Source organism: Mauremys mutica, chromosome 8 (assembly GCF_020497125.1).
Source record: "Mauremys mutica isolate MM-2020 ecotype Southern chromosome 8, ASM2049712v1, whole genome shotgun sequence".
NCBI lineage: Eukaryota > Metazoa > Chordata > Testudines > Geoemydidae > Mauremys > Mauremys mutica.
In genome coordinates, this window is record NC_059079.1 from 53,114,396 (window position 1) to 53,129,305 (window position 14,910).

The 14,910-nt window shown below is 39.0% G+C and overlaps 1 protein-coding gene across 1 annotated transcript in view; it reads left to right on the plus strand.

The window, feature by feature from the left end:
- The window catches only part of TPR (translocated promoter region, nuclear basket protein), an 80,794-nt gene that overhangs the window by 29,461 nt on the left and 36,423 nt on the right, over positions 1-14,910 (plus strand). The window contains exons 13-24 of the mRNA XM_045028014.1: positions 430-537; positions 1,170-1,396; positions 6,216-6,379; positions 6,636-6,775; positions 6,870-7,018; positions 7,804-7,966; positions 8,444-8,578; positions 9,494-9,634; positions 9,806-9,974; positions 11,801-11,967; positions 13,072-13,224; positions 13,917-14,033. Coding sequence (XP_044883949.1) covers positions 430-537; positions 1,170-1,396; positions 6,216-6,379; positions 6,636-6,775; positions 6,870-7,018; positions 7,804-7,966; positions 8,444-8,578; positions 9,494-9,634; positions 9,806-9,974; positions 11,801-11,967; positions 13,072-13,224; positions 13,917-14,033 — 1,833 coding nt within the window. The remainder of the gene's footprint in view (positions 1-429; positions 538-1,169; positions 1,397-6,215; positions 6,380-6,635; positions 6,776-6,869; positions 7,019-7,803; positions 7,967-8,443; positions 8,579-9,493; positions 9,635-9,805; positions 9,975-11,800; positions 11,968-13,071; positions 13,225-13,916; positions 14,034-14,910) is intronic.

Here is a 14,910-nt window from a genome sequence, read left to right on the forward strand (position 1 = left end):
ATTCAAAGTGCCCAGACAGGAAAATGAATTCAAATTTTCCCAGGTCATTTCCTGTGTGGCTGGTCAGAGAATCCAAGCTCGGACTGCTGTCCAGAGCGTCAACAGAGTGGTGCACTGTGGGATAGCTCCCGGAGCTACTAAGTTCGATTTGCATCCACACCTAGCCTAATTCGAGCTAGCCATGTCGAATTTAGCGTTACTCCACCTGCCGGGGTGGAGTACCAAATTCGAACTAAAGAGCCCTCTAGTTCGAATTAAATGGCTTCCTGGTGTGGACGGTTGAGCGGTTAGTTCGAATTAACGCTGCTAAATTCGACTTAAAGTCCTAGTGTAGACCAGGCCTGGCATGATCACTGTAGCAGGAAGTGTTGATCAATTCTGAGTTTGTAGATGTTTTATATAAAAATGTATTTGTTTTTTTTTTTGTAGGAAATTCAGCGATTGCAAGAGGACACTGATAAAGCCAATAAGCATGCTTCTGTACTAGAAAGAGAGAACCAAAGACTGGAAATACAAGTGAAAGACCTTTCACAGCAGGTTAGAACAAATATTACTTATTTCTTTTTCCTAATACAGTAGTGGAATTCTCCCACTCTTGTTAACTCAGTGATCAGTTGCTGTATTGTACATTCTGAGAATGGCTCTGTGAAGTACACTTCTGATGTTGCTGATGTCCTTAAAAGCATTTCCCTGGGGCAGTGTACTATTTCCATTTCTGCTTATAAAATTAGATTAAGTTCAAATTATCAAAAGCTTAAGTCATCTTTGGGAGAACATGATGCATGTCTGACTTAGAAAATTGCAATATGAATTGGATTTTGTTTTTGTGGAAGTGGAAGGTCCACTGATCTGAGCACGGGATCGTGAGCCAGGAATACCTGAGTTCAAGTTCTGACTCTAACATGGATTCTGTGACCTTGGGCAAAGAACTGAACCTCTGTCTCACTGTAAAGGGATAACTCCTACTAACCTCAGAGGGTTTTAGTGAAATTTAATTCATATTTGTAAAGAAAACTGTGCCATTTAATTTTAATTCTAGACAGAATACTTTATAGAAAGTTAGAAAGTACAGAACTCAAGTGTTTTGCTTCTAAAGAGTTTGTCTGTAAAAATAAATTTTGAAAACCAAATGTAAATTATAGTTTTATAACCTGAATGTTTTTTTTCAGGTGAGAGTGCTTTTAATGGAACTTGAGGAAGCCAGAGGCAATCATGTAATTCGTGATGAAGAAGTGAGCTCTGCTGACATAAGTAGCTCTTCTGAAGTAATATCCCAGCATCTAGTCTCCTACAGAAATATTGAGGAACTTCAGCAGCAGAATCAGCGTCTCTTGGTGGCTCTTCGGGAGCTTGGGGAGGCTAGAGAAAAAGAGGAACAAGAAACGACTTCATCTAGGTAAACTTTCCTCCCTCAGCAAAGTTTTCATACTTGCCAGTAACAGGACATGAAAGTAAAGGGTTTAATCTGTAGCAAGGTAGACTTCGGTCAATTATTGGGAAAAACTTTCTAACTATGATGATAGTTAAACTCTGGAATAAGCTTCAAAGGGAGGTTGTGAAATTCCCATCGTTGGCAGATTTTTAAAATCAGGTTGGACAAATACCTGTCAGGGATTGTCCCTGGAAAACAGTGGGCTGAACTTGGTGACTTCTTGAGGTCCCTTCCAGCCCTTCATTTCTATGGTTGTATGTTAAGCAGAAGAATTTTCATGCTGAGGTTTATTTGCAAAAGCGATAATTATTTTCAAAATCATTAGTCAGCCAAAATTTAGGCTGCAGATTAAAATTATTGCTAGGCTTCATATTGCATCTCTTCTTTTTTCCACTATTTTCAATTCAACCCGCACAAACCTTGCCACCTTCTATATATTCTTCCAAAACATTGGCACTTTTATAACTTCTTGAAATGGTGCTTCACATTTTCCAAACATAAATATGTTGATGGATGAAAACATATGCCAAGCCCCCAGTCTTAATTTGTGCCTTACGTTTGTGTAATAGGAGTTGCACTGAATGCTAGGTTTTTAACTTTGCCTAAGGATTTCCTTATTTTCTAAAAGAATGTTAATCTATTTAGGCAAAGTGAGTTTAAGATTTTTGGGGTGATAGTGTTCCCTTAATAAGTACTTTACGTTTAATAGTTACTCTTCATAGCTGATGACTAATAGTTGATTTGTATTGTCACCAAATGATTGTTGAATAAAGACTGCACACAGTTATATTATGGCTCAGGTGAGTGGCTGCAACTTCATTTATTGGGCTAAATTTGAAATAGCAAAGCCCATTACTGGAATTAAAGCTGGTCCAATGTGCTTATATCCTCAAACTATGACCATAACAGACAAGTTTCCTAGCGGACTCCACCCTGTGCAATACATTTGCAACTAAATTCCCCCAACCTATCCCAATTTTTGTTTGAAGAAATGTGCATGAATAAGAGGCTGCCTCTAAATTGTTCTTGGTGGAAAAGACCCTTCCCCTCTTGCCATTCATAGAATCATAGAACAGGAAGGGACCTCAAGAGGTCATCTAGTACAGTCCCCTGCATTCATCTCATGACTGAGTATTATCTAAACCAGCATTTCTCAAATGTGGCCACTGGGGGCTTTTCTTGCAGTCACCGCCTTCTGGGTGGTTATTGATTCCCCCTCCCCCCCCCCCCCCAAAGCAGTGGGCCCCTCTCTGAAGACACGAAAGCTGGAGAAGCAGGCAGCCAGTGAGTTCCCCACCTTCCCGGGGCGGTGGGGTTGGGCTTCAGCCCTGGGGTGACAGGTGGCAGGCTCCTGCCATGGGGCTTTGGGTTCTGTTTCCCGAGCTCACCACCCTTCCTATTACCTCTGACCCCCGCTGCCTCCCCTAGTGCCCCATTTCCCCTGGCTCCCGCTGCCTCCATACCCACCTCCCCATCCAGGGCTCAATTTATCCCCGGATTGCCTGGGCTGAGTAAGTCTGCTGTGAAAAGTGATATTAACAAATATCACTTTTCGCAGCAGACTTAGTAACTAGCAAGTCTAAATAAAAAAGCAACCAAAAAAGCAAAGAAACAATAAGAAAAAATACAAGAACGTGCAAAGCACTTTATTTGTGTTTCTATTCTGTTTAGGTCCAGTAAAGAATAGAGACAACTATACATTATTTTTATTATTGAGTCTGCAACAAAAAAACAAATCCTACATACACGTCCGAATCATTGTAATTTATGTGCATATTCGTTTGTTTTTCCTAAAGTTAATTAAGTGTTTTAGGGAAAAATTTCACTCTGAGGCCACCAAAAAATTTGTTGTGAGAACCCCGATCCAGACCATCCCTGATAGGTGTTGGTTTAACCTGCTCTTAAAATCTCTAATGATGGCGATTCCACAGCCTCCCTGGGCAATTTATTCCAGTGCTTAATCACGCTGACAGTTAGGAAGTTTTTCCTAATGTCCAGCCTAAACCTCTCTTGCTGCAATTTAAGCCCATTGCTTCTTGTCCTATCCTCAGCGGTTAAGAAGAACAATTTTTCTCCCTCCTCCTTGTAACAACCTTTTATGTACTTGAAAACTGTTAACATGTACCCTCTGTCTCCTTTTTTCCAGATTAAACAAACCCAATTTTTTCACTCTTCCCTCATAGATCATGTTTTCTAGTCTTTAATCATTTTTGTTGTTGTTCTCTGGACTCTCTCCAATTTGTCCACATCTTTCCTGAAATGTGGTGCCCAGAACTGGATACAATACTCTGGTTGAGGCCTAATCAGCAGGGAGTTAGCAGAAGAATTACTTCTTGTGTCTTGCCTACACTCCTGTTAATATACTCCAAAATGATGTTCACTTTTTTTGCAACAGTATTACACTGTTGACTCATATTTAGCTTGTGGTTCACTATGACCCCCAGAGCCCTTTCTGCAGTACTCCTTCCTAGGCATCTATTTCCCAGTTTGTAAGTGTGGAACTGATTGTTCCTTGCTAAGTGGAGTACTTTGCATTTGTCCTTATTGAATTTCACCCTATTTACTTCAGACCATTTCTCCAGTTTGTCAAGATCATTTTGAATTATTATCCTATTCTCCAAAGCACTTGCAATCCCTCCCAGCTTGGTATCATCTGCAAACTATGCCATTATCTAAATCATTGATGAAGATATTGAACAGAACCAGACCCAGAACTGATCCCTGCAGGATCATTATGCCCTTCCAGCATGACTGTGAACCTCTGATAACTACTCTGGGAGCGGTTTTCCAACCAGTTATGCACCCACCTTATAGTAGCTCCATCTAGATTGCATTTCCCTAGTTTGTTTATGAGAAGGTCATGTGAGACCATATCAAAAGCTTTACAGAAGTCAAGATATGACATCTACTGCTTCCCCCCATCCACAAGGCTTGTTACCCTGTCAAAGAAAGCTGGTCGGTTGGTTTGACATGGTTTGTTCTTGAAACAAATCCATGCTGCCTGTTACTTATCACCTTATTATCTTCTAGATGTTTGCAAATTGATTGCTTAATTATTTGCTCCATTATCTTTCCGGGTACTGAAGTTAAGCTGACTGGTCTGTAATTCCCCGGGTTGTCCTTATTTTCCTTTTTATAGATGGGCACTATATTTGCCCTTTTCCAGTCTTCTGGAATCTCTCCTATTTTCTATGACTTTTCAGAGATAATTGCTGATGGCTCAGGTATCACCTCAGTCAGCTCCTTGAGTACTCTAGGATGCATTTAATCAGGCCCTGGTGACTTGAAGATATCTAAGGTGTCTAAGTAATTTTTAACTTGTTCTTTCCCTATTTTAGCCTCTGATCCTTCCTCATTTTCACTGGCATTCACTATGTTAGATGTCCAATCACTATCAATCTTCTTGGTGAAAACCAAAACAAAGAAGTCATTAAGCACCTCTGCCATTTCCACATTTTCTGTTATTGTTCCCCACCCCCACCCCCCCGCATTAAGTAATGGGCCTACCTTGTCCTTGGTCGTCTTCTTGCTTCTAATGTATTTGTAGAATGTTTCCTTGTTACCCTTTATGTCTCTAGCTAGTTTGATCTCGTTTTGTGGCTTGGCCTTTCTAGTTTTGCCCCTACATACTTGTGGTGTTTGTTTATATTCATCCTTTGTAATATGACCTAGTTTCCACTTTTTGTAGGACTCTTCTTTGATTTCCTGGTTAAGCCAGGATGCTCATGGAAGGTGAAAAAATCCCATCTCTTAGGCAGGTCTGTGATATGGGGACCAATGCCAATCAGCCATAGCCTACAGCAGTGGTGGGCAACCTGCGTCTCACAGGCCGCATGGGGCCCATCAGGGTAAGCTGATTGCGGGCTGCGAGACATTTTACGGACATTGACTGTCCATAGGCACGGCCCCCCGTGGCTCTCAGTGGCCGTGGTTCGCTGTTCCCAGCCAATAAGAGCTACGGGAAGCAGTGGCCTGCACATCCCTGCAGCCTACTGCTTCCCACAGCTCCCATTGGCCAGAACGGGAAACCACAGCCATTGGGAGCTGCAGGGGGCCATGCCTGCGGACGGTCAACGTCCACAAAATGTCTTGCAGCCTGCAATCCGCTTACCCTGATGGGCCCCATGCAGCCTGTGAGATGCAGGTTGCTCACCACTGGCCTAGAGCATGGCAGGAAATGTGACAGAGACTTGGCACCCTGGCCAACAAATAGTAGTCCAGCTGTGCTCCAATAAAATCAGAGCCTAAAAGATTGCCAGGGGATAGGAAGATCCTCTTGCAAGCAGAGTGCAGGAATATATTTCCTTGTAGTATCCAATTTATCCCATCAATATATGTGGGGAAGAGGTAGCCATCCCCCTGCTTAAGAGGAGGGAATCTCTATTTCCCCAGTCAGATTAATCAGTGGCATAGCGGAACATGTTTTGTGTTTGGTAAATGGACAGTTTAACAAGGTACTATAATTGTACCTAAAAGTTAAAATAACTGAGAGCTCAGATAAGATGAGCAATAGGATATCTGCAGATATGTGACTCTGAGTTATGTTTGCTTACTTTTTAAAAGAAAATTTGTTAAAGTCCAAGGGCCTTGTCCAGTCCCTGTATCTTTGCTCAGAACTCTCAGTGATACTAATTAAAGTTCCAAGGATGGAATAAACAGTTTTTAAGGCCTCTTGTGATTAAATAGTTTAAATACCTCTGTAAAAATGCCACCTTGGCTAATAATCATTGCTGTCTAAATACAGTTAAAAAGAAAACAAAATCCTGTCTTTTCTCTGTTTCAGAATTTCTGAGCTGCAGAGTCAACTTGAGGAAGCCATCCATGAGTTAGAGAAACTGCGTGAAGCACGTCATGTTCAACTGCAGCTTGTAGACTCTATAGTTCGTCAGCGAGATATGTACCGCGTACTGTTAGCTCAGACAACTGGAGTTGTCATTCCAGTGCAAGGTTAGGCTTGTGTTAGAAACTCATAAGTTTACCCAGTAGTTGATAGCTTTCTAAAAAGATTTATGGAGAGGATTGCAACCTTTCTTTAGTTTGTCTGTGGTGTTCAGTGTTTATCATTAGATGGCTTATGGAAAATATGAAATATATACGTTTTTTGCTCTAAGAACTCCTAGCCTGCCCAACACCAAGTGACTGAGATTCAATCTTCTGTTTGTATATTTGGTGGTTTTAAAATGTAGCTTTTATTTTTATAAAGCTTCAAGTATGTTGCCAGAGGAGATTTCTTTTACATCAACCCCAAAACGTTCAACTATGCCTCAGGCCATGTCAACTCCTGCTCCAGTATCAATGACTGAGTCAGCAGAGGCAGTAGAGGCTAAGGCTGCCCTTAAACAGGTACACTGAATTTTTTTAGTAAACATTTCAAATAATTTGTTTCTTTTTTCACCTTGTAATCTTCTTAATGATTGTTCCTTAATGCTTGCTGTAGCTGCGGGAAGTTTTTGAGAACTACAGAAAAGAAAAGGCAGAGAATGACAAACTGCTAAATGAACAAAATGAAAAACTTCAGGAGCAAGTCACAGACTTGCGGTCGCAGAATGCTAAGATGTCCACCCAACTTGAGTTTGCCTCCAAACGGTTGGTGATTATTACATTTCCAAGTAGAACTCCATTTTCTTGTCTTATATGTGAGAAAACAAGCTAATTGCTTGGTGTTAGACTATATAGTATGTTTGTTGATATGAACTGCCAATAAAATACCCATGTTTCCAATTGAGTGAGTATGCAGTTGCCACACACAGGCAAATGTAGGTGCATTTTTACATGGCAATTTTATAATTCCACAAAAAGCCCAAAACGGATAGCATGTTGCTACTCAAAAAAAAAAAAAAAGTACCAGTGTTACTTAATCCAAAGTGGGAGCTCATAATAAATTCTTTATTTAAAAACAAAAACCAAGAAATCCAACGACGGAACAACCCAAACATGAAACTTTGGATCCTTTATTTGAAATGCAACTTATTGGATGAAAGCCAAAGAGAGAGAGAAACCTTATATTTTTTTTAAGCCATAGGAGCTTCAGTAAATTGAAGAGAAGGGTCTGTTTATCCTGTGTTAATTGGTCGTTATTTGTTAAGAACTAGCCATACTTGAATATTTGAGTTAATATTATGCATCATATTCAGAAACTTGATATGAAATGGAGCAGTGCTTTAGAAGAACCTATTTAATTTGCATTCACTTTTCCAATTCGGCTAACCTTTTACAAGGCTAATATCTCTATAAAATCATGCTTCAAACTGGTACATGAAAACATAGCATGTTCATATGAGTGTATACACCCACCTTGTAATTCAGTGCAAGTCATTTAACTCAGGAATATAAACTACTTTTTCTTTCTTTTTTTTTTTCCCCATTTACAGTTATGAGATGCTGCAGGATAATGTTGAGGGATATCGTCGAGAAATAACATCCCTTCAGGAGAGAACGCAAAAGCTCACAGCAACAACTCAAAAACAGGAACAGATAATTAACACCATGACCCAGGACTTAAGAGGAGCTAATGAAAAGCTGGCTATTGCAGAGGTGATTGTACAACCTTTTCATGCAATCTGTATTCGTGTACACTTCGAATTTAGTATAGTGACAAAGTAAATTTCTATTCCATTGTCTTGAAAACTGTTAGAATTTGAACCAGTGCTTCACACCACCTGAAATTTTGGAATTCATATGTGAGAGATTTTATTTACCATCACAAATACTTAGAGACTCAGTAAACTCTTCTAAGGGCTGTTTTCTTCAACTGATGAATAGAGTGAAGCTTTTGCTTTTGGCTAATGTTAGTCAGCTAGCTAAAGTTTTGTAATTCCAGCCTTAGATTGTAACTTGGCTTAAATTTCAGAAATTTAACATTTAGAAGAGTACTTGACTGGCTTTGGTTTCTTATCTTAATTGTTTGTTTTTAAAGAAGTTATACAGTAGGTAAATTTTGCCCAAATTAACTAATCCACAGATTTGCTGTTAAGATGCTAAATTTTTCATTTGTAATCTGCTCTTTTAAAGGTGAGAGCAGAGAACTTGAAAAAAGAGAAGGATATCTTGAAGATGGCTGAAGTTCGTCTGACCCAGCAACGAGAATCTTTATTAGCTGAGCAAAGAGGACAAAATTTACTGCTTACTAATCTGCGAACTATTCAGGTATAATCAAATGCCATCCTTTTTCTTGGATGCAAAAACCATGTAAACTGGAGACAAAGTTTTTTCAACTGATAACACTAAATGTGTAACACTTACTTTGTCAGATCTTTCAAGAATTAGTATAATGACTTGGCATGTTGTATTCAAGGCTTTAAAAATACTGGTGAAAATAGCATGTTTCAAGATATAATCCAATGCCTGATGAAATCATTGATTTCGGTAAGCATTGGATCAGGCCATTAAGCAGCAATCATTGTTTCAAGTCAAATAAACATTCATTACTTGAATATGTTACTTAGCAATTTCATCAGTGAGCAATAATACTGTTATCAGTATGGGCATCGTTTTTATGCACTTTTCAAAAGACAAGAAATTATTCTCCTTCCATTGATAATATAACCATTAAAATGCAAGTGACTATAAATTGTGGATCAGATCAAAAAAGTGATTACTTGTTTCATTAACTCTGACAAACTTGATTCTGGTCACTGCCTGACCTACTAATTTTGTTTTCCTGTTACACTGTGATGTGTTTAATATTTCGTTCATAAATAATTCGTTCATAATAACATTCCTAGCAAATTCATCATTAATGATGACTGAACGTTTGTTTAATGACACATCTTTTTTAAAATACATGCTGTTTGATTTGTGTAGTTACAAGAAATTTTATTAGAGAAAAATTTGACAGGCAGTAAAAGCTCATTTTTCATGGTGGTAACAAGTTCTGCTGTATATGCCAATCAATTGGCTGTCTACCTCTTGATACAGCATACTGTGTGGTGCGTAATTTTTTTGGGGGGTGGGTGAGGGTAACAGGAATGGTGTGGAGTTAACTCATACTAAGTGATTAGGATTTCTTCACTTGTCTGAATTGTTCCACATGGTTGCAATTGCATTTCGTGCTTTTATCAGGTGATATTGGAGAGGTCCGAGACAGAGACTAAACAAAGACTCAACAACCAGGTAGAGAAACTAGAGCGTGAGATATCCCAACTAAAGAAGAAATTAGAGAATGAGGTAGAACAAAGGCACGTGCTTACCAAAAACCAAGATGTGAGTACTTGTAAGCAATTTTTTCTAATTGATGTTTAAGAGAAAAATAAATGAAATTGCTTACCAGCTTGCAAGATCTGCTTAATCATTATATTGTTGTCTTGTATTAATTATATTGGATTTTTATGCAATGTGTCAGGTATTGCAGACTCAAGAACACTGCCTTTACAGGTTCATCTGTTGGATGCTAAGAGACAACTTGAGACTGAAATGAACCGTCACCTTAACACAAAGGAACTGCTGAAGAATGCCCAGAAAGAGACTGCCACATTGAAACAGCAGCTGAATAATACTGAAGCTCAGTTAGCCTCCCAGACATCGCAGCAGGCTCCTGGGAAAGGTAAAGTGAAATGGTGACTTATTGAAACATTTACCAGTTTGAAAGCTGCCTGATGAAGGAGGAGACTAGAGTGATTTATGTCCAGTGTTGTGTGTAAATCTAGGAATACAGTCTCTGAAATCAGAAAACCTCATTCTGATTACTCCAACATGTTCAGATACTGTTTGACCAATATGACCTATAAAAGAATTCAGATGGACCAGACTTAAAAACAGGACAAAATCAATAGGTCTCCTACGTAGACTTGACAGCTTACCTTTATGTGAAATGCTATTTCTTAAATACATCTGGTCTTCTAATTCCTCATTCTCACCATCGTAAATTAATTGCTTGGGGTAATGGGTGGAAATTTATGAACTTGCATTTTATGTCATAATTGCAATGTAAGATTGTGGGTGAAATCCTGGTTCTGCAGAAGTTAATGGCAGAACTTCCATTGACTTCACTAGGGCCAGTGTTTTACCTTATATCTTTTAAAGCGGCAGATTTTTTGATGTGTTCTTTCAACAGATAGCGACTAACTTTTTTAAAAAGTTCTGTTTTCATGTATGCTTTAGTCCTGTGTTTAAGATACAGGATTTTATGATGTTTTGGTTACGAATTTATTTTAATTTATTCCACTGTGCAACATTTAGAACTACATATTGATATTTTTAGCAATAGTTACAGATGAGAAAGGACTTACCTCATGAGCTATTACTTTTTATTTAGTGCTTAGGATTTTCTAAAAGACAAATCCTTTTGGCTTGAAATTTCTCATGTTTGTTCTTAGCCTTAAAGGAAAACTTCTGATCATTGGAAAATAATTTGGTTTGACTGTTTTTAAGAAATTTATGAACCTTGAAACTTCTTACTTGTTAAAAAATACTTTTTTTATTCTTATAATACCCCAAAAATTCTGTGTTTAAAAAATACGTAAATTGAATGTGTACATTCTCCTCCAAATATGAAAGAGCACTTTATCTTTTAAAAAGAAATGTTTACAGAGATGGTAAGATTATAAGTAGAGACCCATGAGATTTGTTAAAACTTTTTATAGTTTTTCATTTAGTTTTGGGAAATTTTGTGTTACTTTGTTTTATTCATCCCAGTAGCAGAGGATCCTTCCATGGGAGGGTAGGAGGCTGAGGAGGTTCTCATGTCCCATGGGAGGCCTTGTGGGGTTTCAGGGTGAGCCCACCCAACATTTGCCATGCAGCAGTAGTGGTTCTTGCCCCATGAGGCTGAGTCCAGCTTCCTGTTCCAGGCATTGTGACCTGGTGGACAGGGTTACAACACCACTCAAGTTTTGTCTGGCCATCATGGCAATAGGAGGGCAATTGAGCCAAATTTGAGCAAATAGTACTGCAAATTTGGGTTGCAGCGCCACTCACTCAGATTTGGCCTGGAGACCCCATCACATCATGATAGACAGATGGCTGGGCCAAGCCTGAGCAGCACTGCGACCCCATGCAGGGAACTGGGCCCAGCGCTGTGGGGCAGGCGCACCCCTGCAGGGTGAGGTATTGGGGGCGGGGAGGGGAAGGGCACAGTTGCTTTATTCTGTTTTATATATGTTGTTCATATTTGCGAAAATCACAGGGCTCTAATGATAAGGCTAGTCTTACCAGATTACCCTCGTGTGTACAGTCTCATCTCACTACTCCCTTGCAGCACCACAAAAATTAATATGTACAGCCAGGGTAATGTCTGGTGAAATTAAGTTGCTTCCTGTGAAAATTACCAAGCAATGCCACTGCTCATCTTCAGAAGGTATAACTTGGACATAATTTACATCTTAAAGACTGAGTTCTAATTTATTAAATTTATGCATTGTTATATCTTAGGACAGTCTAGTGCAAATGAGGATGTGGATGATCTTGTTAGTCGACTAAGACAAGCTGAGGAACAAGTTAATGACCTGAAGGAAAGACTGAAGACTACTACTAGTAATGTGGAACAGTACAGAGCTATGGTTCTTAGTCTAGAAGAATCCCTTAATAAAGAAAAACAGGTAAGTGTCAATATGTATTTACTCATTAACATTACTTGCTAAATATAACAGTGTACATCTTGGTCATATTTTTCACTGTATTAGTACTCTTACTTATCAGGAGTTCTGCAGCCTGTGTTTCATGGGATGTCACAATCAGAAGCAAGTATTTTGCACTGCCTGTTAGAGTCTTGTGAAATTATACCGTTTCTTTTCAGTACTTACTGTAAATAGACTTTCAAGCAAACTGCACATTCAGTCTTCCTGCATACTTTAATGCCCATATGTTAATATAACTGAACTGTAAATTTGAGGAAAGGCTGACTCCTTGCCTGACTGTCTCCAAGTTCTCTACTAGAAAGTGGCCTCAGCCCTCACAAGACCTTTGGAAATGTTGGCATTGCATATGAATCAGATTTAATTTATGTCAGACATTCTATATAATCACTTTTTATCCTAATGGAGTAAACTTTTCAAATATGTGAAAGAATACTTTCTAGGCACACTTCAAGCATGAAGGCAAATATCCACATCCTATTTGTAAAAAACATCACTGCCTAAACTGCAAATGCAGCCCAATGTTATAAATTGTCAGTATGTCTTTTAGATTCTTGATCTGTCAAAGTAGAGAATATCCAAATAGAACTTTGATCACGAGACAAAATGTATCGTTTTTACTAAAATTGTGGCACCCAACAGATCAAGTACATGTAGCTTTGTGTTCAGCATCCAGTCCTCTTCCACTCCAGTAGTTATTGCAAACATTTCATTGAGGCATGAGTTTTATACATTTTACAAACTTTAATATGTAATAAGATATTTCAGCTGATGTATATCCAAACTAGTTATCTGAAATTGCTCTTCAAAAATGCCCCCAGTGGGATGTTGAAAATATCCCGAGTTATTGAAAAATACTATTAGCTATACTTTCCAATGTCCCCATGACATTTGGCTAACTGAGATTGAGAATCCATTTTTTGGCTTGTATTGCAAGAATGTGAAACATAAAATGTGAATCTTTATAAGGAAAGTATGGAACACAAACAGATCTCATGTACCCTGTAGTGTATGTGGATCTAAATTTTTACTGACAGCTTGACCTTTTGTCTTTTTTTTTTTGTAAAGGTGACAGAGGAAGTTCGGGCAACTGTTGAGGCCCGTTTGAAGGATTCTTCTGAGTATCAAGCCCAGCTAGAAAAGAAGCTGATGGAGGCAGAGAAGGAAAAGCAAGAACTTCAGGATGAGAAACGTAAAGCTATAGAGAACATGGAGCAACAGGTATAGAGTGCTGAATGTTCACCTTCCTTGTGTCTGCAAGAATATGTTTGCAGTTAGTCTTTAATTGTAGTTTTCATTTTAACTTCTATGCAGAAAAGGAAAACAATGCAGTCTCGAGTGCTAATTTTTTGTACCTTTCACAAAAGGTTTTACAGGAGAGTAACTCAGTTAGAAGGATGCTATATTAAAGTATATAAATACATATATAAAACTCTTATCCACTCAGTCCTTCACTGTTTCTCTTATCTTATACTTTGATCAGTGCTTGAAGGAAATAGCGTCGGCACACTAGCAAAACCAAGCTGCAGAGTTTGTGTATGTATGCCAGAATTAGGGCATCCAGACCCTTTAATTTTTCCATTTTATATTTGGAAAATGGCTGATTTTCTTCCTCTTGGAGTTGAAATTAACAAGACTGCTGTGCAACCAGCATCACTCATGTGAACTCAGCTGGGAAAGCATAGTTAACTGTTTCTGAAAAGGGAGCTCAGAACACCTGAATTCGCACAAAAATGGCTCTATTACATTAATAAGCCAAAATCTAAATCTCACCAGATTATAACCATTTAAAATTCCTCCTTTGGCTCTAAATTATTCATATCTTATACCTCTTCATGTTGCTTCTTTTAAACACTATGTTATAGTACTTGATAAATTACATTGTCATGTTCAATTTTATTTCCTTCCTATAGCTGTCTGAACTGAAGAAGAGTCTCTCTAATGTGCAATCTGAAGTCCAGGAAGCTCTTCAAAGAGCAAGCACAGCAATAAATAATGAACAGCAAGCCAGGCGTGACTGTCAGGAACAAGTAAGTTTAGGTTTTAGTTATAAATGGCCAGATGAAGATTGTTTGTTTGATAGTTTTGTCTCTGTCTGAAGCCAAGGACAAGTTTAACTTTCAGTGCAGTTGGTCAGAGAAATTAATGGAAAAAGAGTTACAGGAGCAGTTTGTCCATTCCTGTGACATGATTGTTTCCTAGACTGTATTTCCCGGTGCTTTATTGCCTTGATGTAATCTAAATTTTACATAACTAGAGTGTTAATTAAATAGACTTTGAATATAAAATCCTGCACTTGTGTATTGCCCCAGTGTGGACCTGCCGCGGCGGGAAGAGGCGTCCCTCCTTCGGCCCGGCCCAGCCCCGCTGGAGCTGCCGCGGCTGGGAAGAGGTGCCTGTTCCCCAGCCCCGAGCTTCTGCGGCAGGAGAGGTCTGGGAGAGTCCTCTCTTCCCACCGCAGCCCCGGGGCAGCCTGTACCCCAAACCTCTCGTCCCCACCCCAGAGCCCAGCCCTCTGCCCAGCCCTGAGCCCCCTTCTTACTAAACTCTCCAGAAGAAGGTGAAAACTGAAGTTCTCACCAGTATATACTAGGGGAAAATCTCTTTCCAAACCCAATTTTGACAATTATTTAGACTTCATGCTAGCAGCAATAACTGTAGCAAGACATTTTTGCCAGTACTCTGAGAAGATAAGTTTGGTGTCAAGTAACTTCTGGTTTTTACAGTGAATCCTAGTCACGCTTATTTTTCTACATCTGAGAATTCCAGTAACTCTTTCAGAAAACTCCATTGTGTAGTTAATATAGACTGCGTGTTTAATTGCCAGGGATTTCCATGTGTCAGATAATAAGACTGAATCAATCTTTTGCTGGTCCTTCCCCCCTTTTTCATAGAATCTCAGGGTTG